Here is a 23,878-nt window from a genome sequence, read left to right on the forward strand (position 1 = left end):
TATGGATTTATTGCTTATCTTTCTATCAAAAACTGCATTGTTGACAGATTCATTATATATATTATTCCTTAAAATTTATTGAGACATGCTTTTTTATTTACTAACATAATTTTGTAAGGATTCCATGTGTGTTTGAGGAGGATGTGTATCCACTAATTTATGAGTGACAAGTTCTATGTATCCAGTAAATCCAGCTGTGTAATTATGTTGTTTAAGACTTCTATTTCTTTACGAATTTTTTTACTGCTTGGCCTAGCAAAAATTCAGATATAACTTTGAACTTTCCCCTTTGTTGGTGGGCTCATTATTTATTTTAATTCTATCAGAGATTTGATCTATATACTTTTAGCCTATTTTATTAAATGCATCCAGTCTAGAATTTTTGTATCTTCCTGGAGACATGAAACCTTTATTATTTTGTTCTTACTCTTTCTATCTCTAATAATTTTTTTTTCTAAAAACCATTTATCTGATTATATAGCTACCTTAGCTTTTTAACAAGAAAATTTTATTGAGGTTTAATTTGACTACCATAGAATTTATTCACTTAATTCTACAATTCAATGATTTTTAGTAAATTTTCAGATTTGTAAACCATTATCTTGATCTAATTTTAAACATTTCCTTTATCCCAAGAAGATCCCTCATGCCCATTTGTAGTCACTCCCTTTTCCCAACCCTAGCCAACCACAAATCTACTTTCTGTCTCTATAGATTTATCCTTTTTGGATATTTCATATAGATAGAATCATACAATATTGCTTCTTTAACTGTTAACGTAATATTTTTTAGTTCATCTATTTTGTAGTATGTATCAGTGCTTCATTCCTTTTTACTGCTGAAACCTGCTTCATTGTTTGGATATACCGTATTTTAATTCGTTCATTCATCAGTTGATTGACATTTAGGATTGTTTCTACTTTTAAGCTATTATGAAAAATGTCACTATGTATACATGAGTGTAAGTCTCTCTGGGGTATGTTTCATTTCTCTTGGGTAGATACGTAGGAATTGCCATGAAATTGAGTGTAATTGTATGTCAAATTTATGTGTAATATTTTCAGAAACTGCCAAACTTTTTCCCAAAGTGGCTGCATTACTTTACATTCTTATCAATAATTGCCTTCTATTTTCTTCTATCCTTCTACTTTTAACCTTGTTTGTCTGTATGATTTAGATGTGGCTTTTATAAATAATATAAAACCGGATTTTACTTTTCCAGTTTGACACTCTGTCTTTAAACTGGTGAGTTTAGTCCATGTATATGATTATTTTTATATTGAGCTGTTTCTATCTTCCTTTGTGCTATTTTCCTGTGCTTCCTTTTATTCCTTTCCTGTTTTTTATTTTTATTTACATTTTTATTGGAAAAAAAATTTTATTGGAGTATAGTTGATTTACAATGTTGTGTTAGTTTCAGGTGTACACTAAAGTGAATCAGTTATACATATAAATATTTCCACTCTTTTTTATATTCTTTTCCCATATAGGACACTAGAGAGTATTGAGTAGGGTTCCCTGTGCTCTATAGTAGGGTCCTTATTGGTAATCTATTTTATATATAGTATTATGTATATGTCATTCTCAATCTCCCAATTTATCCCTGCCCCCCTTTCACCCCTGGTAATCATAAGTTTGTTTTCTGTATCTGTGAATCTATTTCTGTTTTCTAAATAAGTTCATTTGTACTATTTTCTTTTAGATTCCACATATAAGTCATATTGTATGATATTTGTCTTTGTCTGACTTACTTCACTCAGTATGATAATCTCTAGGTCCATCCATGTTGCTGCAAATGGCATTATTTTGTTCTATTTATTTATTTATTTGGCTGCATTGGGTCTTCGTTGCTGCGCGCAGGCTTTCTCTAGTTGCGGCGAGTGGGGGGCTACTCTTTGTTGCGGTGCACAGGCTTATCATTACGGTGGCTTCTCTTGTTGCAGAGCACGGGCTCTAGGCACACGGGCTTCAGTAGTTGCAGCATGTGGGCTCAGTAGTTGTGGCTCGTGGGCTCTAGAGTGCAGGCTCAGTAGTTGTGGTGCACAGGCTTAGTTGCCCTGCGGCATGTGGGATCTTTCCAGATCAGGGATTGAACCCAGGTCCCCTGCATTGGCAGGCAGATTCTCAACCACTGCACCACCAGGGAAGTCCTATTTTGTTCCTTTTTATGGTTGAGTAATATTCTATTGTATATATGTACCACACCTTCTTTATCCATTCCTCTGCCAATAGGCTTAAAAGTTGCTTCCATGTCTTGGTTATTGTAAACAGTGCTGCAGTGAACATTGGGGTTCATGTATCTTTTCGAATTATGGTTTTCTCTGGATATATGCCCAGGAGTGGGATTGCTGGGTCATATGGTAGTTCCATTTTTAGTTTTTTAAGGAACCTCCATACTTTTCTCCATAATGGTTGTACCAATTTACATTCCCACCAGCAGGGTAGGAAGGTTCCCTTTTCTCCACACCCTCTGCTGCATTTACTGTTTTTAGATTTTTTGATGATGGCCATTCTGACTAGTATGAGGTGATACCTCATTATAGTTTTGATTTACAATTTTCTAATAATTTGTGACATTGAGCATCTTTTCATCCGCATTTTGCCATCTGTATGTCTTCTTTGGAGAAATGTCTATTTAGATCTTCTGCCCAGTTTTTGATTGGGTTGTTTTTTTTTATATTGAGCTGCATGAGCTATTTGTATATTTTGGAGATTAATCCCTTGTTGGTCGCTTTGTTTGCAAATATTTTCTCCCATTCTGTGGGTTGTCTTTTTGTTTTGTTGATGGTTTCCTTCACTGTGCAAAAGCTTTTAAGTTTAGTTAGGTCCCATTTGTTCAGCTTTGTTTTTATTTTCATTGCTCTAGGAGGTGGATTCAAAAGCATTGAATGTTGCTGCGATTTATGTCAAAGCATGTTCTGCCTACATTTTCCTCTAAGAGTGTTAGAGTGACCGGCCTTACATTTAGGTCTTTGATCCATTTTGAGTTTATTTTTGTGTATGGTGATAGAGAATGTTCTAATTTCATTCTTTTGCATGTAGCTGTCCAGTTTTCCCAGCACCATTTATTGTCTTTCTTCACTTGTGTAGTCTTGCCTCCTTTGTCATAGGTTAATTGACCGTAGGCTTGTGGATTTATCTCTGGGCTTTCTATCCTGTTCCATTTATCTATATTTCTATTTTTGTGCCAGTATCATACTGTTCTGATGACTGTAGCTTTGTAGGATATCCTGATGTCAAGGAGCCAAGATTACTTTGGCTATTCAGGTCTTTTGTGTAGCCATACAAATTTTAAGATTTTTTGTTCTAGTTCTGTGAAAAATGCCATTGGTAATTTGATAGGGATTGCATTGAATCTGTAGATTGCCTTGGGTAGTATTGTCACTTTGACAATATTGATTCTTCTAGTCCAAGAACATGGTATATCTCTCCATCTGTTTGTGTCATCTTTCATTTCTTTCATCAGTACCTTGTAGTTTTCTGAATACAGGTCTTTTGCCTCCATAGGTAGGTTTATTACTAAGTATCTTATTCTTTTTGATGTGATGGTAAATGGGATTGTCTCCTTAATTTATCTTTCTGATCTTTCGTTGTTAGCATATAGGAATGCAAGAGATTTCTGTGTATTAATCTTGTATCCTGCGACTGTACTAAATTCATTGATGAGCTCTAGTGGTTTTCTGGTAGCATCTTTAGGATTTTCCTTTTTGTTTTAACTTTGTATTTTATATTGGAGTATCGCTGACTAACAATATTATGATCAGGTGTACAGCAAAGTGATTCAGTTATACATATACATGTATCTTTTCTTTTTCAAATTCTATACAAGAATAATGCTTATCCTCTCTTTATAATTTGAAGATATATCCCTACTGTCTTCTACATCCCATTCTTTGACTCCTGTCCAGAGTAGTTCTGCCTCCCCCACCCCCATTTTTGCTCTTTCCTCAGGGATTCTTACTCTAGTTTCAATCAAGGGACTTTGGTTAGTTGGTTATTTTTTGGTTGACAGTGTGGTACCCTTGGAAATTTCCTTTCTTTAGAGTCCTGTATTGTACTTTAACATATATTTTCTAAGCAATCTAGTTGGGAGCGCCCTTTGATATTTTTGGTTGTCCATACTGCCAGATGCCAATGCCAATTCTTTCATTTTATCATAATGTTAATCGTTACTCACCTAGAAAGAAGAGTACCTCCTAACCTGTCCACCTTAATTTCATTTTTTCCAATTTCAATTAATCATATATATGGTTGCCAAATTGACAGTGGACATATTAGACATGCTCTGTGGTTGTCACTGCCTTGACAGGGACATGGTCTGCTCCCTAGTTGCTGGAGTAGAGTCCCCCAGAGCCGTTTCTTACCTGTGTTCTGATCTGTGGTGTGAGGTAGGTGGGATTGGAGCACTCCCACTGGGAGAGAAGCCACTGAGTATTCCTCCTCTGGAGCTGCTCACCTGGGTGTGCTCTGTTGTGTCACCTTTCACCCGTTGTGCGAGCTCTCAGATTACACGGTTGTTGGCACTGCTCTTGGTCGCACCTTAACTGTGGGTATGCGGGCAATTGGCCCTGTTGTCTCTCAGTTGTTGTTTTCACCAGGGCACCAGCATAGATCCACTGTTCTTGTGGGTTTTTTTAATACTTCTTGAATTTTTTTCTTTTTCAATTCACTCAGCCGCAACCCCACTCTACCTATACTGCTATTCGAGTAATTTATACAATCTTTTAGTGGTTATTATTTGAAATCTGACTATGCATAGTTACCAAAATCAAACAATTATTATCTTCAACAGTACAAAAAGCAAAGACCTTAGCACTTGATTTACATGATATATGTAATTAGTATTTTCTGATCTTAAAAATATCAGACCATTTGTGTGTGTTGCTGTATGTCTGTGTGTATTTAACTGTATATTAACCAAATCTTTTTTTTTGAAGCCATTCCTTCTTGCTTCTAAAACCTTCCTTCTGGGATCATTTTCCTTTTTCCTGAGTTATGTTCCCTAGAAGTCCCTTTATTGAAGATCTGTTCAATGCTTTCAGTTTTTGTACATCTGAAAGTGTCTTTATTTTTCTCTAATTGTTGAAAGAAAATTCCACTGTCATATTATACAAGAGTAATGCTTATTTTCTCTCTATAATTTGAAAGTATATCCCTAATGTCCTCTACATCCCATTGTTGCCATTGAGAAGTCTGGTGTCAGTCTGTATCAGTAGTTACTTTGTAGGTGATCTGTCTTCTCTCTGGCAGTTAATATCTTTTTATTTTTGGAGTTCTGCAATTCCATTACAGATGTCCATAATTATAGATTCTTTTCAATTTATCCTGCTTGATATATATTGTCCCTCTTGTGTTTATTGATTCATATCATTTATCAGCTTTGGAAAATTCTCAGCCTTTAACTTAATTACCTGATTAGACATATTAGACTTTTCCATGTTCTCTGTATTGCTAATCTCTCTTTATATTTATTTCTCTGTACATTTTCTATAATTCCTTACTTATGCCTCTTTTACTTCACTAATTCTCTCTTTGTGACAAATTATTTAACTCCAGTTCAGGTTTTCATTTCCAAAAGTTCTATTTTATTTCTTAAAAAATCTACCTGGTAATTTTTTTTATTATATCCTGTTGTATGCTTATTTTCATGGTTCCATAATTATTTCTTTTAAAATCTTATGCTGAATTATTTTATATTCTAACTTTAATAATTCAGTGATCTGAAATCCCTGGAGAAGTAAATCTGTTGTTTATTTTCTAATTTTCCATCACAGTAGCTTGTTTTCTTTTGTATTCAGTGATCTTTCATTGTGAACTCATACTTGTTTTATTTTAATTTATGGCAGTCCTGATGGCTTCTATCAAAAGTGCTTTAATCCAGACATGAATTTTCTTTTTATTTTTTCTACCAAAGTTAGGGGCACTAATAACCTGGGATCATTTTAGCCCATGTCTTAATCAAAAGTCTCAGGCTTAGCCCCTTTACCTTGAGACTTGTTCAGGGCTCAGTCTACTGAGGGTGATGACCCAGAGTAGTTCTGCCTTTTTTCCCCCCATTTTTGCTCTCTGCTCAGGGATCCTTACTGTAGTTTCAATCAAGGGACTTCGGTTAGTTGGTTATTTTTTTTACTGAGAGTGTGATACCCTTGGAAATTTCCCTTTTTTTAGAGTCCTGTGTTGTACTTTAACATATATTTCATAAGCAATCTAGTTGGGGAGCGCTCTTTGATATTTTTGGTTGAACATACTGCCAGACGCCAATGCCAACTCTTTCATTTTATCATAATGTTAATCATTACCTCTCAACCTCCTGACCTGTCCACCTTAATTTCATATTTCCCAATTTCAATTAATCATATATATGGTTGCCAAATTTATGTATCAGTGGACATATTAGACATGTTAAATTTGAGTTTCCTGGAAATAAAGAGTTTGGAGCTCAGGAAATAAATGGATTCTAGAGATTTATGGGTCATTGATATAATTATCAATGCCATAGGAGTGGGTAAGGTTACTGGGGAAAACTTCATGGAGTAGGCAAAGAAAAATTAACTTAAAAAGGAGACTAAGAAGATGAATTCTAAGAATTGAGAAAACAAAGAATGAATCTCCAAATGCAAGGAAAGAGAGGGTTTCAAGGAGGGGAAGTTAATAGGGTCAGATATGGCCAAAAGGGCACACAAGATAAGAACTTATCTTTAAGTCTGGATAATTTATTACTGCTAGAAAAGTTTCATTGGAGTGGCAACAAATGCAAGATGGCAGTGAATGTATGGAAGAGTAGTACAACTTGCTGATCCTCTGTCTTCTTCCTCATTACATCCCATTTCCACTGTATATATAATGAATCATTCAGCTTCCTGGAACAAAAATAAACACAATTTTCTTCTGATCTTCCATAGCTGAAAGGGATTCAAGCAAATACTGGAGATGCTAGTAAGTAGAGCCAGGGAGGAGATGTGATAACAGTATCAAACACAGCATGGAAATTGTGAAGTGTTTCAGGTTCTGGACCTACCAGCTCATATGGAATAATCATAAGCCTTGTGTGTTTGAATTTTAATTATATTAGCTATTTCACTAATAAATGTATGTACTCTGTCAATAATAATTTATATTCTACATTTCTGACACGTTTTATTTGAAATCTATATTTTTTTTAAATAAATTATTTATTTTTGACTGCATTGGGTCTTCATTGTTGCATGAGGGCTTTTCTCTAGTTGTGGCACGCAGGGGCTACTCTTCGTTGTAGTGTGCAGGCTTCTCATTGTGGTGGCTTCTCTTGTTGTGGCACATCATTATATTTTATACCATTTTATTTCACAACATAAAACAGAGAACAACTTGGTTATTTATGTTCTTGTTTCTTGAGTCAGAAAGACTGACAGTTATATGTAAGTCTCAACATTTAGACAAAATAAAGATGAACTTTCATTCCAAAATCCTGTGCAAATTGTACGTTCGTGACATGCTTTTCTCTCAGGATTTTAAAATGTCTACAGAGGTAATTAATTTAAACTGAAGTTTGTTCTCATGTATTTTAGCCTAAAATTAAACTTTCACAAAGAAAATTCTCAGTTTTACCTCAAGGAAAGATAGGATAAAAGAGTAGAAAAGTAGTATCTTAAAAAAATACTTATCCGAAAAAGAGGGGATATTTGTATACATATGGCTGATTCACTTTGCTGTACATACAGCAGAAACTGACACGGCAGTGTAAAGCAACTATACTCCCAGAAAAAAAAAATCTTAGAAACTATTTATTATTTTCATTTACAACAGAGGAGAACGTATTTTTTCCAAACTCACAAATATGAAAGTTTTGTAATAATGCAACATTTGACTTCTTAACTTTTACCTAAGAAACATAAAAGTATAATTATATGATTAATTGCTCTTATCCTGCTATATTCTCCATATCCCCGTACTTTTCTCCTACATAACAAAACACAACAAAGTAAAATATAATGAGAAACATTATTTCCTAAGCTATCATTTCTCTACATTCAGCAGCACCTAATCTGGTTATGTTTATCTTTGAAAGTTGCACTGAACACCTCCACAGGGCTGTGTGCCTCAGCTCCTCCTAAGTACTATAAGAGTTCACATAGGGAAGATCCCAGAAGGCAAAGTCCCTCTTGTTTGAGAATATTTTTCGTATCAGAACAAAAACAGTAACACGTAAGTAAATTAAACAAACTGATCTCTCCTCTTCTGTAGTTTTGTTCACAACATATAACATTTCTTTTCTACCTTATAGGTACCAGAGATTTGAAAAGGCATTTCTGTTAGCTGTTGACATTGGTGCTCGTGACCTGTTTATGGTGAGTCATTCCCAGAGATGATTTTGTGCCTTCAGTTCTAAGGCTGAGTAAGTTGTCAGCTTTTGTGACCATTAAAAAGGATTAGTGTCATTTGTGCCTTCGACACATGGTGGGAAAGTATTATTCCATCCTGGCTTGCAGCTCTGCCTTCATGAAACTGGTCAATAGCCATCTAGTCTCTTTTGACTTGTTGACATTTTCCTTGCCAGACCCAAAGGGTTTTTTAGTTTTCTAAGAATTTATAATTCTTGAACATTTCTCCTCAGGTACGTTGATGTGAGGGGATGACACCTTTGTTATCTAACAAGCTTAAATGTCTTTCTAATCCATTCTCTAAAGAAGTACAGCTTCAGAAACCAGGACATAGGGCAAAACATGTCCCCTAGATCTTGAATGTGCTCAGTTTGTCCCTTCGATTTTAGTGAGAAGTAACATATTATGAATGTTCTCACTTGTATTTTTAAAGTATCCACAGTGCAAAGTGGATCCAAGAGGATATAAATTCAAATATGCTTTAATCCTCCATTTATTAGCTACGGAACAGTAAAATCAACCAGTTTCTTACAGATCTTTGTGCTCTGTATCAGGTTCTTATTTTATAAGATCTTTCACCACAGCGTCCATTGAGATCAGATAAACAAAGGTGGGGTTCCTGGTTTTCCAGCATATTGTGCTCCACAGAGATTTCACTGTTGTCAATGAAACAACGAAGCAAAAGCTTCTTGAAAACAACAAAAACTTCTGGAAGGCTCTTTTACCTGAATTTTCTGCACAAATGAAGACATTTTGTAGTTTAAATTAAGCTTTGATGCTTTAGATGTTAATATGGGTTCATGACTTTGGAATGAATTTGTTATTTAAATTCTAATTTTGCATCATTCAGTTAAATTGTGCTTTCATTGATCATACTTCACATGTATGCGCCTTTTGTTGGTCATCTGTATTTTATTAGGTCATTGATCAGGCATATTAGTATATGAAGGGAACATTTTATTATTTTCACCAAAGTCTATGCATGCAGACATCACAGTGTCAGAAATTTAACTACAACACCTTTTAGATTTTCTGACCCCAATGACTTTCACTCTTTATCTCCACCTTCTCACCTCTGACACTACTCACAAGTAAAGGTAGATTTTCTTCATATTTCTTCATTTTTTTTATGTCTATAGTCCCAGTCTTTTTTCTAGCGAAGAAAAGAACTGAAGAGATGAGTATTTAAATATTTAGTGTCTGGTAAACTTTCTTTCTCAATGTATTATTATATTGCTCTGTAATTTTTGCTTCTTTGGCTATTAATAAATAATCATCAAAGCCATCTTATAAATTTTTTTCAAATCCTATCTGTTTCAGCATTTAGTCTCAGTTAGGCAGTAACAATATAAAGAAAGTCTCCATGTTAGTTTAAAGCCAAATAGGCTTTCTGCTGATAGGCTAACCCTAACCCTAACCCATAAGGATATTTACTAGTAAAAGGTAAAAACCTAAAATAAGGGAATGAGAGAAATAGTTTTACTTTCCTTTTTATTTGTAAAAGTGAACAATCAAAATGCTACATCCTTATTCTTCCTATGTAACTTTGCTTATTTATAGCCCAAGATTTGCCTTAAGGAAGCATTAAGAGCCTTAAGAGAGCATTAAGTCCTTAAACAAAGCTCCATTTAAGCTCATGATTCTACTATATACATTTGAAGCTCCATATTGAAATTGTCTAAAGAATTTATCATGTTTTCTAATAGATCACATATTAGTATTTAAATTATCATCTAGCCTATATACTGAGAAATATTACCTCTTTGAATTTAAAAGTTTTTAAAATAGGATTATTCCTACATGTAAATTATCTTCTCTCACCAAGATATCTCTTCCTTAAAGAATAAAAATATGACCACATTGAATGCAAAGGGGTCACCAAAAAAGCATAATGGTTAACCTGAGAATATTCTTTTTGCATTAGCATCTATCAGAGATAGAAGGATAAAAGACATATAGCATGATATCAATAGGCCTTGAATATTAAAAAGTCAGTATGTGGGTACTGGACCTGAGGAAATGGGCCAGAAAGGACCTCTTTGTCTGCTTTACACTGTAGCCTAAGTGAACATCTTCTAAAATTAGGGTCAGCAACCTATGGCCTGCCAGCCAAATCTAGCCCCAAAATGGCTTTTTACAGTTTTAAATCGCTGAAAAAAATCAAAAGAAAAATAGTATCAAAACACTTTAAAATATATGATAATAAAAATACATGATAGTGAAATTCAAATTTCAGTGTCCATAAGTGATATGTTACTGGAACACAGCCAAACTGATTTATGTAATGTGTATGACTGCTTTATTCTATGATGGTAGAGTTGAGTGGTTGCAAGAGACTATATAGCTTGTAAAGCCTAAAATATTTCTATCTGGTGTTTTACAAAAAAAGTTTGCAGACCCCTTGTCAAAAAAATCATAATTTATAATTTCACTCCTCTATTTAAAACCCTTTAGCAGCTTCTCGTCACCTTTGGGATAAATTCTAACTCCTTAATATGGCAGCTAAGGTCCCTCCATTCTCATCTCTCTGCTTTCCAGCTACATCAGCTTTCTTTCAGTTCTGGGAAATGTACTCTACTCCTTATTATATCCAGACCATGTTAAGGAGTTTGGGTTTATCCTTACCCCAAATCAGCAAGGTGTAATGGGAAGGTGTAATGGTAGATACATGGAATTTGGGTCATAAGTTGTCTTCAAGATCAGTAACTTTTGAGTTTTTTAAAATGTATATAAATGACGATGATAATATAGTACCTACCCATAGGTTGGGTTTTTTAATTGAATAAAAGCATCTTTGAATTCTGTAGTGCTTTATAATTTTTAAGTTTCACACAGATGATTTCATGTAATCCTATAATAACCCTTTGTTTCCCTTCACTCCTATATCGCCCCTCCCTATTTCCCTCTCCCCACTGGTAACCACTAGTTTGTTCTCTATAAGTCTGCTTCTTTTTTATTATATTCACTAGTTTGTTGTATTTTTTAGATTCCACATATAAATGATATCATACAGAATTTGTCTTTCTCTGACTTATTTCACTTAGCATAATGTCCTCCAAGTCCATCCATATTGCTGCAAATGGCAAAGTTTCATTCTTATTTATGGCTGAGTAGTATTCCAAGGTATATATATAAGACACCTTCTTTATCCATTCAACTGTTGATGGAAACTTAGGTTGCTTCCATACCTTGGCAATTATAAATAATGCTGCTCTGAACATTAAGGTGCATGTATCTTCTTTGACTTAGTGGTTTTGGGGTTTTTTTCGGATATATATCCAGGAGTGGAATTGCTGGTAGTTCTATTTTAAGTTTTTTGAGGAAACCCCATACTGTTTTTCACAGTGGCTGTACCAATTTATGTTCTCAACAACAGTGTATGATGGTTCCCTTTTCTCCACATCCTCACCAACATATGTTGTGGTCTTTTTGATGATAGCCATTCTGACGGGTGTGAGGTGGTATCTCATTGTGGTTTTGATTTGCATTTCCCTGATGATTAGTGATGTTGAGCATCTTTTCATGTGCCTGTTGGCCAACTGCATGTCCTCATTTGAAAAAACTGGCTATTCAGTTCTGCCCATTTTGTAATTAGGTTGTTTGTTTTTTTTGATGTTGAGTTGTATGAGCTTTTTATATATTATGAATATTAACCCCTTATTGGTCACATCATTTGCAAATATTTTCTCCCATTTAGTAGGTTGTCTTTTCACTTTTGTGGATGGTTTCGTTTGCTGTGCAAAAGCTTTTAAGTTTAATTAGGTCTCGCTTGTTTATTTTTGCTTTTGTTTCCTTTCCTTTTAGGAGATGGATCCAAAAATATATTGCCATGATTTAAGTATTCTGCCTGTTTTCCTCTAGGAGTTTTATAGTATCTGGTCTCACATTTATGTCTTTAATCCATTTTGAGATTGTTTTTGAATCTTAATGGAGATACTGTATTGGAAGTACTTTGTAAACTAGGAAGTACTAAACAGATATTATGTGTCATTACTATTAAGAGAGAGCAACAGTTGTTTTTACATGCCAGTTGCAAGAAATAATGAAGACCTGAAACGGCCTGAATTACATGAATATAAAAGAGAAGATATTTTGTAAGCAAAATCAATATGATTCAGTAAGCCCTTAGATGAAAATGAACTATTTAGATTATGAGTAAATAATAATATAATAAAAACAATACCATAAAATATAAAGAACAAAGTAAAAAAAAAATCACTTGAAATTTTCTTATCCAGAAATGAACATCCTTTAAAATACCTCTATAAGTATACACACTTACTAAATTTTTTATTTATAACTAGTTTTTTTTTCATTCATCAATGTTATAGTGACAGTTTTCCATAAAAATAAATATAGACCTATATCACTACTTTAATGGTTACAGTGTATTCCATTTTATGGGTGGTACTGACATAAAAGCAGGCATATGGACCAGTGGAACAGAATAGAGAGCCTAGAAGTAAACCCATGAATATACTGTCGACTGCTCTTTGACAGGGGCACCAAGAACACACAATGGGGAGAGGATAGTCTCTTCAGTAAATGGTGGTGGGAAAACTGGATATCTACATGCAAAAGAATGGAACTGGGCCCACTCACAAAAATTACCTTATACCACTCACAAAAATTAACTCAAAATGGGTTAAAGACTTACATGTAATACCTGAAAACACAAAACTCCTAGAAGAAAACATTGAGAAAAAGCCACTTGACATTGGTCTTGGCAGTAATTTCTTGGATAAGACACCAAAAGCAAAGGCAAAAAAAGCTAAAATAAATAAGTAGGACTACATCAAACCAAAAAGCTTCTGCCCAGCAAAGGAAACAAACAAGAAAAAGAAAAGGCAGTCTATGGAATGGGAGAAAATATTTGCAAATCATATATCTGATCTGGAGTAAATATCCAAAATACGTAATGAACTCATACAACTCAATACCAAAATTCAAATAATGCAATTTAAAAATGTGCAAAGGACCTGAAGAGATATTTTTCCAAAGAAGACATACAAATGGCCAACAGATACAGCAGTCGTCAGGGAAACGCAAATCAAAACCACAGTGAGCTATCACCTCACACCTGTTAGGATGGCTTTTTTCAAAAAAGACATAAGATCAAAAAATGTTGGCAAGGATGTGGAGAAAAGGGAACCCTTGTACTGTTGGTGGGACTGTAAATTGATACAGCCATTATGGAAAACAATATGGAAGTTCCTCAAAAAATTAAAAATAGAACTACCATATGATCCAGTATTCCCACTTCTGGGTACATATCCAGAGGTAACAAAATCAATATCTTAAAGAGATATATGTACTTCCATGTCCACTGCAGCATTACTCACAAGAGCCAAAATCTGGAAGCAAGTTATATGTCCACTGACATGAGTGGATGAAGAAAATATAATACATAGAAATATATATATATATATATATATATATATACACACACATGCATATATATACACATACACACACACACACACACACACACACAGACTATGGAATATTGTTCAGCCAAAATATGAAGGAAATCTTGCCATTTTCTATAACATGGATGAACCTGGAGGGCATTATGCTAAGTGAAATAAGCCAGATAGAGAAAGACAAATACTGTGTGGTATCAGTTATATCTGGAATCTTAAAAAGAAAAATCTGATTTCATAGAAATAAAGAGCAGAAGGGTAATTGCTAGAGGCTAGTTAGTGCTCTTTGTGTACTGTTTTTAAAATCTTTTATTATCCCAAGGTCTTGAAAATATTCTCCTTTTTTAATCTTCTAAAAGTTTTATTATTTTAATGTTAACAATCAAACCTATGATCCACCTAGGTATGGCTCAAAGTTAATTTCTGTCACATATATATACACATACACACACACACACACACACACACACACACACACACACACACATATATATCCAGTTGACCTATGACTGTTTATTAACAAGACTGTCCTTTGCTTAGTGCTTTACATGGCCACCTTTGTCATAAATCAGGTTCCCATATATACGTTTAGGTCTGTATCCCTGTACCAAGACCAGTCTTAATTATTGTCCTTTTTAAGTATTTATATCCAGTAGCATAAGTCTTCCAACTTTGTTTAAATGTGTTGTTCTTATTCTAACTTCTTGTGATAGATGCTTAAATCATGGATTTTTTTAGGCTTTATTTTCCAATGTATGCATTCAAGGGGATAATTTCCATTCAAGCATAGCTTTGTGTTCTGACACTTTATGTCATATTTTTCATTATCATTCAGCTCAAAATATTTCTAACATTTCTGTTGTGAATTCTTCTTTGCCCATGGTTTCTTTAAATTTCAACTAATTTCAAACAACACACACACACACACACACCCCTTAACCTACTGTATTATGTCAACCCTTTGAAATTTGTTGAAACTTTCTTTATGGCTCATTATATGGTCAATAGTGAAGTTTCCATGTTCATTGAGAAGAATATGTACTCTACAGTTTACAGTTGTTGGGTACAGTATTCTATATAAAATCAAGTTTGTTAGTCATGTTGTTCAATTCTTCTATATCTTCACTCAGACTGATGTATTAAAAATTTCCACTGTGATTGTGGTTCTGTTTGCCTTTTTTGTTATTTTATTTGTTTTAAGGCTGTGTAGTTAGGTGCATGCCAGTTTAGAACTGTTATATTTTCTTGGTATATTGCACCTTTATCATTATAAAACATTCTTCTATTTTCTAGAAATGTTTGCCTTAAAACCTACTTCATATCTCAAAGTATACCTAAACCAGCTTTATTTTGGTTTGTGTTTACTTATATCCTTCATATATCATAATCCATGTTTCCTTATATTTAAGTTGTATCTCTTGTAAGCAATATAGAGTTGGATATTTATAATCAACTCTCACAAGCTGTGTCTTTTAATTGGAATATTTAATTGAAGTATAACATAAATAATAGTACAACTGTTTCTTTTCTGTATGTCCGACTTATTCTATGTCCTTTAACCATCCTTGGCCTTCTTAGTATTAACTATATTCCATTCTTCTCTTTCATTAGTGTAGTTTTTTCCTCTTGACTAATGTCTTTTTGGTAGGCCTTTTTGTTGTTGCTGTTGTTTGGGGGTCATTTACTCTTATCTCTTTCCTTTTTTAAATTGAATTTTGGACATAAGATATTTAAAGTTTAGTGATAATTTGAGGCTGTATATGATGTTATTTTCCTCCAGAAAGAATTTATTTTTGTTTCTGGCAAATAATTAGGGTAAAGGTTAAACAACATTTTAATCTATTCTGGAGTTGAATTTATTTGAAGCTGAATTTCAGTCTGAGAGGTGGTTTATTTCCACTTTATATTTATCAAGAATGTAGCCCTTCAGGAGTCCCAGCTGAAAGCTCTGCCTCAGCAATCTCTGAAGTATAACTTTGTACTTTTAGCCCAGTACCTGAAACTCTACCTAAAGCTCTGTGCAGTTTCTCAACTTTTCAAACACTACTTTCTGTGCATTTTCTCAGGCTCTTGGCCACCAATTACAAATTGGCAAATGCTTTGAAAGCAAAAGTAGCACCAAATATCAGGCTTATACCTCTCTGGGCTTTGCTTCTGTCTAGGAACTTGGGTCTTTCAGATACTCACTGTCTTGGTAGGTCTCCAGTGTCTTCAAACAGAATTTCAGAAATTATTTTATCCAGCTGTTCTAGTCATTCTCAGTAAGAGTATTCTCTTTTATATCCTTATCTGGATAACTGGAATCAGAAGTTCTGCAGTATATTTTTGGAAGGTGAGTGAAGTGTTAAACTTGGCACTAGCTGCTTTCCAATTCTGTATAACTCCCTGCAGTGTGCTATTATGTTTGAACTATTAATCACTAAGAGCCTTAAATGTGACAAATTCTACTTTTAAGCATAACATGTCATCAGTTTTATGCCCCAAATGGATCAAATGAAATTTTATAAAATACTGCATACTAGGGCTTATCACTCAATTAAAGTAAAAGAACTAAAGAGAAGAACCTAATTTTTTCCTATTTTAACTCATTTTCAAGAAAGTAAAAAAAAAAATTACAGCTCTTCAAGTTCAAGAATTGTTTTAATCTTGTAGGATTAATAATGCAAGTCTCTCCTTTGATAACAGTAGGAGATATTTGTGATTATGCCTGCTTAAATTTATAGTCTGTCTTGCTTGAGGGCATGCAAGTGCTTTATGATTATCAGGAACAAAATCATTACAGCTCAAAAAATTAAAGAAGTTAACTTTTCTTAATCATCTGCAAAATGCCAGGCATTATGCCAGAGGCTTTGCATGTTATCTTATTTAATTTTCATAATAATCCTAACCAACAGAATTATTATACCTATTTTATAGTTGACAAAACTGATAAGGAAAACTGAAAATCGTGATTCAAACTCAGATGTGTTTGACTCTAAACTCCATGTCATTTCCAATTATACCAAACTGCTTATATAAACAAAAGATTTGGAAGTTCTACAAAAGTTAGCAATTTGTGACTTGGTAACTACCCATAACTAAGTCTAAGAAAGCTATTGTTTCCCTTTTATTTTTTATGAAAATGCACAAAGATTTCAGTAAGACTGCTTATTGTAGAATGACAATCTACGTGATGATCTGATCTTGCTTGAACGATTTACAGAACCCCAGCTTATTGGGGAGATGATTCATCCAAATTAAGTGCTCTTAAAGTTTGTCTGTAGTAAAAGGGAAGCGTCTGTTGTGTGCAGTGAATATGAAAAGGATCACAGAAAAGTAGCACCAATTGCCTATTTCCCTATTTTCTCATTCATGTCTCCAGGAAAGAACACTTTCACATGTTTAGGCATGATTTTCTTTCAGGTAGATGTGGTTTATGCTAGTCATCATATTGACAGATCTTCCAGAACCATGAATCTACTCTTTGAGAACCCATCTGCATCTTGGGAGACACAAAGAAGAGTTGTATCTTAGAGTGTCATGTGAACTGGACAGGTGTAACACTTTTTGTGTCCATCCCCAATCTCTTGTCCTTTAGAAAAGCATCAGCTTCTCATTGGTCCCTATAGTTCAAGGCTGTGTCTTACTAAAACCCAAACAAAGAGAAATCATGATGTAATTAATATTGGCTCAACTGTTTTAAAATATTACTGGTGAGGTAAGGGAAGGCGGAATCTTCCACTTCCAGCCAATGGAGACATTGGTTTTCAGACCTGCCCTCCTACTGTGAAACTGGACAAAATATATGAGACAACTGTATTTAGGCAGTGGACAATAAGGACGGCAGGACCATGATTCCTCAAAAAATGGAGAATACACAGATGAGCCCTGTATACAACTTCCAGAGCAGAGACCAGTGATATCACTCAGCTGAAGAGCCAGAGATAAAGAGTTCAGAATTCAGGGATGATGGGGGTCTAGAATTTGTGGGGCAAGATACCAGAAAGGGAGAATCTGTGTGAAGAGTGGGGACCCAGAAGTCTTCATGGTGGTTCCCTTTGGGTCCTTGATGGGAGAGTAGGCTGCAAGTAGACAAGGCCTATCAAAGAGCCTCTGCTGTGACAATGAGAGTGAATGGAGAGGCTGCAGAGTGCTGAGGCATGCTTTAATTCTGGTTCAGCCAAAGTGAAGCAACCTCATTGAGCATTTATATGAAACCTCAGAAATGCCATGCTTTAAGAATAAGGACCACATACTATTTACAAAACTGAAATAGATCTGCCTTTAAATATCATAAAACCAATTTGACAGGATCAAAAGAATCTACCGCATATTTAGCGCCTTGCTGGTACAAAACTCAATATCCTTTAAAGAAGGACAGTATAATCCAAACTCCCTGAAATGTGATATCCACAATGTCAAGCATAAACAATGTCGCACATTACTAGGTGTGTGAAGAAGCAGGGAAATGTGATGTATTAGGAAGAGAAAGAGAAGCTAATAGTAACAGACCCTGAGATGACCCAGATGTTGAAATGAGCAGACAAGCACTTTGGAGCAGCTATTATAAATATGTTCAAGGATTTTAAAAGAAAAGAAGAACATAATGACTGAATATATAGGGATTCTTAGCAGAGACATAGAAACTATTAAAAACCATGGGGGGAAGAATTCTAGAGATGAAAAATATGAAATCTGAAATCAAAAATTCTACTTAGAAAAATAATAGACACTGTATAATAAAGGATTAGTGACTTAGGATTAGTGAGGATAGTTCAATAGAGATCATCTAATTTGAATAAAAGAAAGAAAAATATTGCAAAAAATGAACAAGAACTAACATGTGAGACAAAGTCAAGTGCTCTAAAATACATGTAATTGGTGGAAAACATCAGTCTACAGATCCAAGATGCTCAGTGAACTCCAGATAGAAGAAAGCTTTACCCAGGCACACAACATCTTCGCACAGCATATCCAGACTATTGAAACCAATGATGAAGAGAAAAGTCTTTAAAATACCCAGAAAAAAAAATTACGTAAAATGATCAGCAACTAATAGGAATTATCGCTGACTTCTCATCAGAAGCAATGATACCAAAAGATAATGGAACAACACCTTTAATGTACTGAAAAAATCAAAACTCTCAACACAAAATTTTATATCTAGTGAAAATTACCATAAAATGAGAATGAAATAAAGACACTTTTGAATAAATGAAAGCTGAGACAACTCAGCACAAACAGACCTGCACCATAAGAAAAATTAAAGGATATTCTTCAGGCAGAACAAATATGATGCCAAATGTGAATATACATAAAAGAATAAAGAGCTCTGGAAATGGTAAACATGGATTAATCATAAAAGTATTTTTTCCTCGTGCCAAAATTTCTTTAAAAGATAACTGTTTAGAGGAAAAATACCAACAATACATTGTGGTGTTTATAACCTATGTAGATATGAAATGAATGACACTAACATCACGGGGGTTTGGGATAAATGAAATTATACTGCTGTAACGTTCGTACCTTTTACCTGAAGTGGTATAATATTAATTCTAAGTAGACTGTGATAGATTAAGATTGCGTATTGTAGTGCTGAAAGGATTTTCTTAAAAATTTAAATAGATATGCAACTTTAAAAAGTCAATAGAGGAAATTTAAAAATACATAAAAAATACTCAACCCAAAAGAGGGGAGTACAGGAGAACAAACAGAAAACAAATAAGCAAGATGGTATACTTAAACCCAAACATTTATAATTACATTAAATTCAAATTAACTGCACACTACAATTAAAAAGCAGAGATTAAATTTTTTTTCTAGTCCAAGATTGTGTAACTGGATAAAAAGCAAGACCTAATTATATTCTGTGTATAAGAGAAACACTTCAGTTATTATGACACAATAAATTGAAATTAAAAAGATGTACCATGCAAACAGTAAGGTATCAGACAAATTAGACTTCAGGACAAAGGAAGTATTACTAGAGACAAAGAAGGACACTTGTGATAATGAAAGTTCAGCAGAAAGACATAATTCTAAATGTTTATGTACAAAATAACTGAGTTTCAAATATGTGAAGCAAAAGCTGACAACAAAAAAGAGGAATAGACAAATGTAGTAATTCACAGAACAAGTGGTAAAAAAAAACAAAAAATCCATAAAGATTAGTGAACCTTTTAACCAACTTAATTAACCCTGACAGTTTTTGAATCCACATCCAACAACTTTAGAATGCACGTTCTTTTCAAATGTATGTGGAATATTCACTAAACAGACTATCTGCTGGTCCATAAAATAAGGCACAATACACTTTAGTAGACTGAAATATGACACCAAAGGAATTAAATTACAAGTCAATAACATTCATATATCTACAGTTCCCAACTATTTGCATATTAAACGGCGCTTCTCTGAAAGTCTCATGGATCAAAGAAATCACAAGAGAAACTTGGAAATATTTTTAATTGAATTTAAATTAACATATCAAAATGTTATGAACATTTGTTCATAACAAAATGTTATGAACATATCAAAATGTATGGGATGATTATACAGGCGTACCTCATTATATTGCGCCTCCACTTTATAGTGCTTTACAGATACTGCATGTTTTACAAATTAAAAGTTTGTTGCAACCCTACCTCAGGCAAGTCTATCACACACACCATTTTTCCAACAGCATTTGCTCATTTCATGGCTTTGTGTCACATTTTGGTAATTCTTGCAATGTTTCAAACTTTTTCATTATTATTATATTTGTTATGGTGATATGTGAACAGTAATTTTTGATGTTACTACCACAACTCACTGAAGATTCAGATGATGGTTAGCATTTTCTTTTTTAGCAGTAAAGCATTTTAAAATTAAGGTATGTACAATGTTTTTTAAGACCTAATGCTACTGCACACTCAATAGACTACAGTATGGTGTAAACATAAATTTTATATGCAGTAGGAAACCAAAACATTCTTGTGACTTGCTTTATTGTAATATTCACTTTATTGCAGTGGTCTGGAGCTGAACCCACAATATCTCCAGAGTATACCTGTAATCCATTATATAAAATGAGGCACCCTGACTCCATACTGATACAAGTAAGTACACAAATAAAGAAAGCCATTTAATAAATATAAAAGGAATGATAAAATGAAAAAAAAATCACAATTTGGCAAACATCATAGTAATAGTTGAATAAGGCAACAGTCATTAATGAATGCTGTAACTGTGAGAGAAAGTTTCATGAGATACAGGATATTATTTACATAGTCTCAAAATATTTCCCCACAAAATATGTATTATTTACAAAAGGAAAAAGTTACTTTACAGTGGAGAAGGCTGGTAGACACCATGTTAATCAAATGATCAAAATGGAGCAAATAAAAATAATTTGCTACCTTATATATTGTTATAAGAACACAACAGCCCTTCTGTGGCTTTCCTGCAAAAAAAAGTGCAAAATCTGGATCTAATCATGAGGAAATACCAATTGAACCCAAATTAAGGGACATTCTAATAACTAGCCTATACTCTTCAAAAATTCCAAGTTCACATCAGTGAAAAGACTGAACTATTTTATACTAAATAAGGAGACTAAAGATACATACCAACTAAATCTATCAAGAAACGGATCTGTGTGCTGTGAACTGTTACTGGAACAATTGGTGAAATTTCAGTGATTAAGTGGGAGTAATGTTATCTATGTTAATTTCATGATTTGATTGTGGTTATGTAGGAGAATATCCAAATTTATAGGAAATAAACACTAATGTATTCAAGAGTGTGTTGGCAACTTAGTCTCCAATAATTCAGAAAAAAAAGATCTTTGTACTGTACTTGAAACTTTTCTAAACTGAGAATATTTTAAATTTTCACTATTGTCACAGCTCTAGACATTGTTTCTCTAAGTAGAAGCTGTGTGGTTTTGAAGTCTATTTTTGTTGGTCACAGAAATACTTTTAATTCTGTGTCTTTGGGACCTTATTCTGCTTTTCAAAATTCAAGTGACCTCTCCAACTTAATTATTACTGTGGCATAAAAGACAGTCATTTACTACCCAGGATTGATTCTCTGGCCCCAAATGGATGGCATGAGGATGACTGTGACTTCTGAACTTTCTCATGTTGACATCCCTAATTACCTTGGCCATTGGCACAGGACCAGTTGGAATGTCAAGTGTGTGCTGTTTGATAATGCTATAAAAAGACCTATAGCTGCTGCTCTCCAGCCATCTGTGCCTTCCCTTGGCATGATACTATTGCGTAGTTTGTCTTCCGTTGGCATTATTTCTATAGCGTGGCTTACATCTGCCGCTCCTAGGCACTTAATTGGTGATCAAGTTGACATAAAATAGCTTCTTTGGCACTGTTTTTATTTAGAAGAGTTTTATACCTGTAAACTTCTGAAGCAAGAATTGACATTTACTATATACATTATAATTATATACAATATTATGAATATAGAATTTTCTGACCTCTATTGACTCAAACCTATCTTGGATTTCCAAGTTCAAATTTTCCCAGTCAGAAGTCTCTACTCTGAAGAATTAATCTATAAATGAAATGTACCTCTTCTGTTTTAAGACACTGGATTGAGTGTATACATCAACTTCTCCCTCCTGTGCCACATCTCTATAAATGATGGAACATATGTGTGTGTGGTTAAAATTTATAACTGGAATTCAAATCAAGAATACATAAGAGACCGGAAGCTGTGAGGAATCCACTGAAAACTGTAAAACACACAAAATAAGATTGAAAAAAGAAAGCAGAAACCTAAATGTCCAGATAAGATGGCTCCCAAAGTTGAAAGAAGCACCAAAAGTTCTCCATGCCCTGGGAAAGGGGATACTAGGAATCAGAAAAATGTTCCTGGGATAGCAAGGGTGAATAATCAGGTTGTAGCAAGGTGGGTGAGTGGAGAAGTCAAAGTAAGTAAATACTGATAAACCCCAGGTATTGTTAGAAAAATAAGGTGATGTGAGTATGTTAAGAATTAAAGAATATTCACCAGAAAAATATGAAGGGTGATTTTATGAACTGAATTGTGTCCCCCTGTCTTTCCAAATTGATATGTGGAAGCTGTAACCCCTAATGTGACTGTATTTGGAAGTGAGGCCTTTAAAGATACAGTTAAGGTTAAGTGAGGTCATGGAGGTGGAGCCCTAATCCAATATGACTGGTGTATTTGTAAGAAGAGGAAGAGACAACAGGGATGCATGTGCACAGAGGCAAATCCAGCAAGAAGGTGGTCACCTGCAAGCCAATGAGAGAGGCCTCAGGAGAAACCAAACCTGTCAGCAGCTTCGTCTTGAACTTCCAGCCTCCTGAACTGTGAGAAAATAGTATTTCTCTTGTTTAATGTGCCCAGACTTTGGTATTTTCTTATGGCAGCCCTAACAGACCAATACAAATGGCGTAACTTTAGAATCAGTAAATAAAAACACAAAAAAGAAGACTTGATAAATTATTACAGAACAAATAGGAAATAATCAAAAGGAAATAAATAAGGGTGTGGCAAATAGAAAGTAAAAAATAAGCTGGCAAGAATGTCTAAGCATCAGTAATTATAATGTCAATGAATTAAATTCACCTACTGAAAATCAGAGACCACAAAATTGGATTTTTAAATATCCAAGCATGTGCTGCATATATAAAACACTCCAAACCCAAAATAACATGGTTCAAATGGAAAAATATATATAATAAATGCTTCCAAAACCAACTGTCAGAAGAAAATATCTGAAGACAAAAGTATTAAAAGGGAAAAAGAAGGTGAGGCACTTTTAAAGCATGTGCTCAAATTCTTTGATACTCTTTTTTTTTTTAATTTATTTATTTATTTTTGGCTGTGTTGGGTCTTCGTTTCTGTGCGAGGGCTTTCTCTAGTTGTGGCAAGCGGGGGCCACTCACTATTGCGGTCTCTCGTTGCGAAGCACAGGCTCCAGACGCGCAGGCTCAGTAGTTGTGGCTCACGGGCCCAGCCGCTCTGCAGCATGTGGGATCCTCCCAGACCATGACTCAAACCGGTGTCCCCTGCATTGGCAGGCAGATTCATAACCACTGCGCCACCAGGGAAGCCCCAGATACTCCTCTTTTCGAAAGGTGGTGCCTTATC

General features: G+C 34.3%; 1 protein-coding gene across 8 annotated transcripts in view; it reads left to right on the forward strand.

Moving 5' to 3' along the window:
- Nucleotides 1-23,878, forward strand: part of WDPCP (WD repeat containing planar cell polarity effector) — a 270,466-nt gene that overhangs the window by 208,632 nt on the left and 37,956 nt on the right. For 6 of the 8 annotated variants that reach the window (XR_013830956.1, XM_079940325.1, XM_079940323.1 and 3 more), the window contains 2 exons: nt 8,264-8,327; nt 20,773-20,859. Coding sequence is in view for 6 of the 8 variants with exons in the window: in XM_079940325.1 (XP_079796451.1) it covers nt 8,264-8,327; nt 20,773-20,859 (151 nt within the window). In the remaining 2 variants the exon portion in view is untranslated. The remainder of the gene's footprint in view (nt 1-8,263; nt 8,328-20,772; nt 20,860-23,878) is intronic. The other 2 variants (XR_013830957.1, XM_079940326.1) reach the window with 1 other exon arrangement.

The sequence above is a fragment of the Stenella coeruleoalba genome, assembly GCF_951394435.1.
Source record: "Stenella coeruleoalba genome assembly, chromosome: 13".
NCBI classification, from domain to species: domain Eukaryota; kingdom Metazoa; phylum Chordata; class Mammalia; order Artiodactyla; family Delphinidae; genus Stenella; species Stenella coeruleoalba.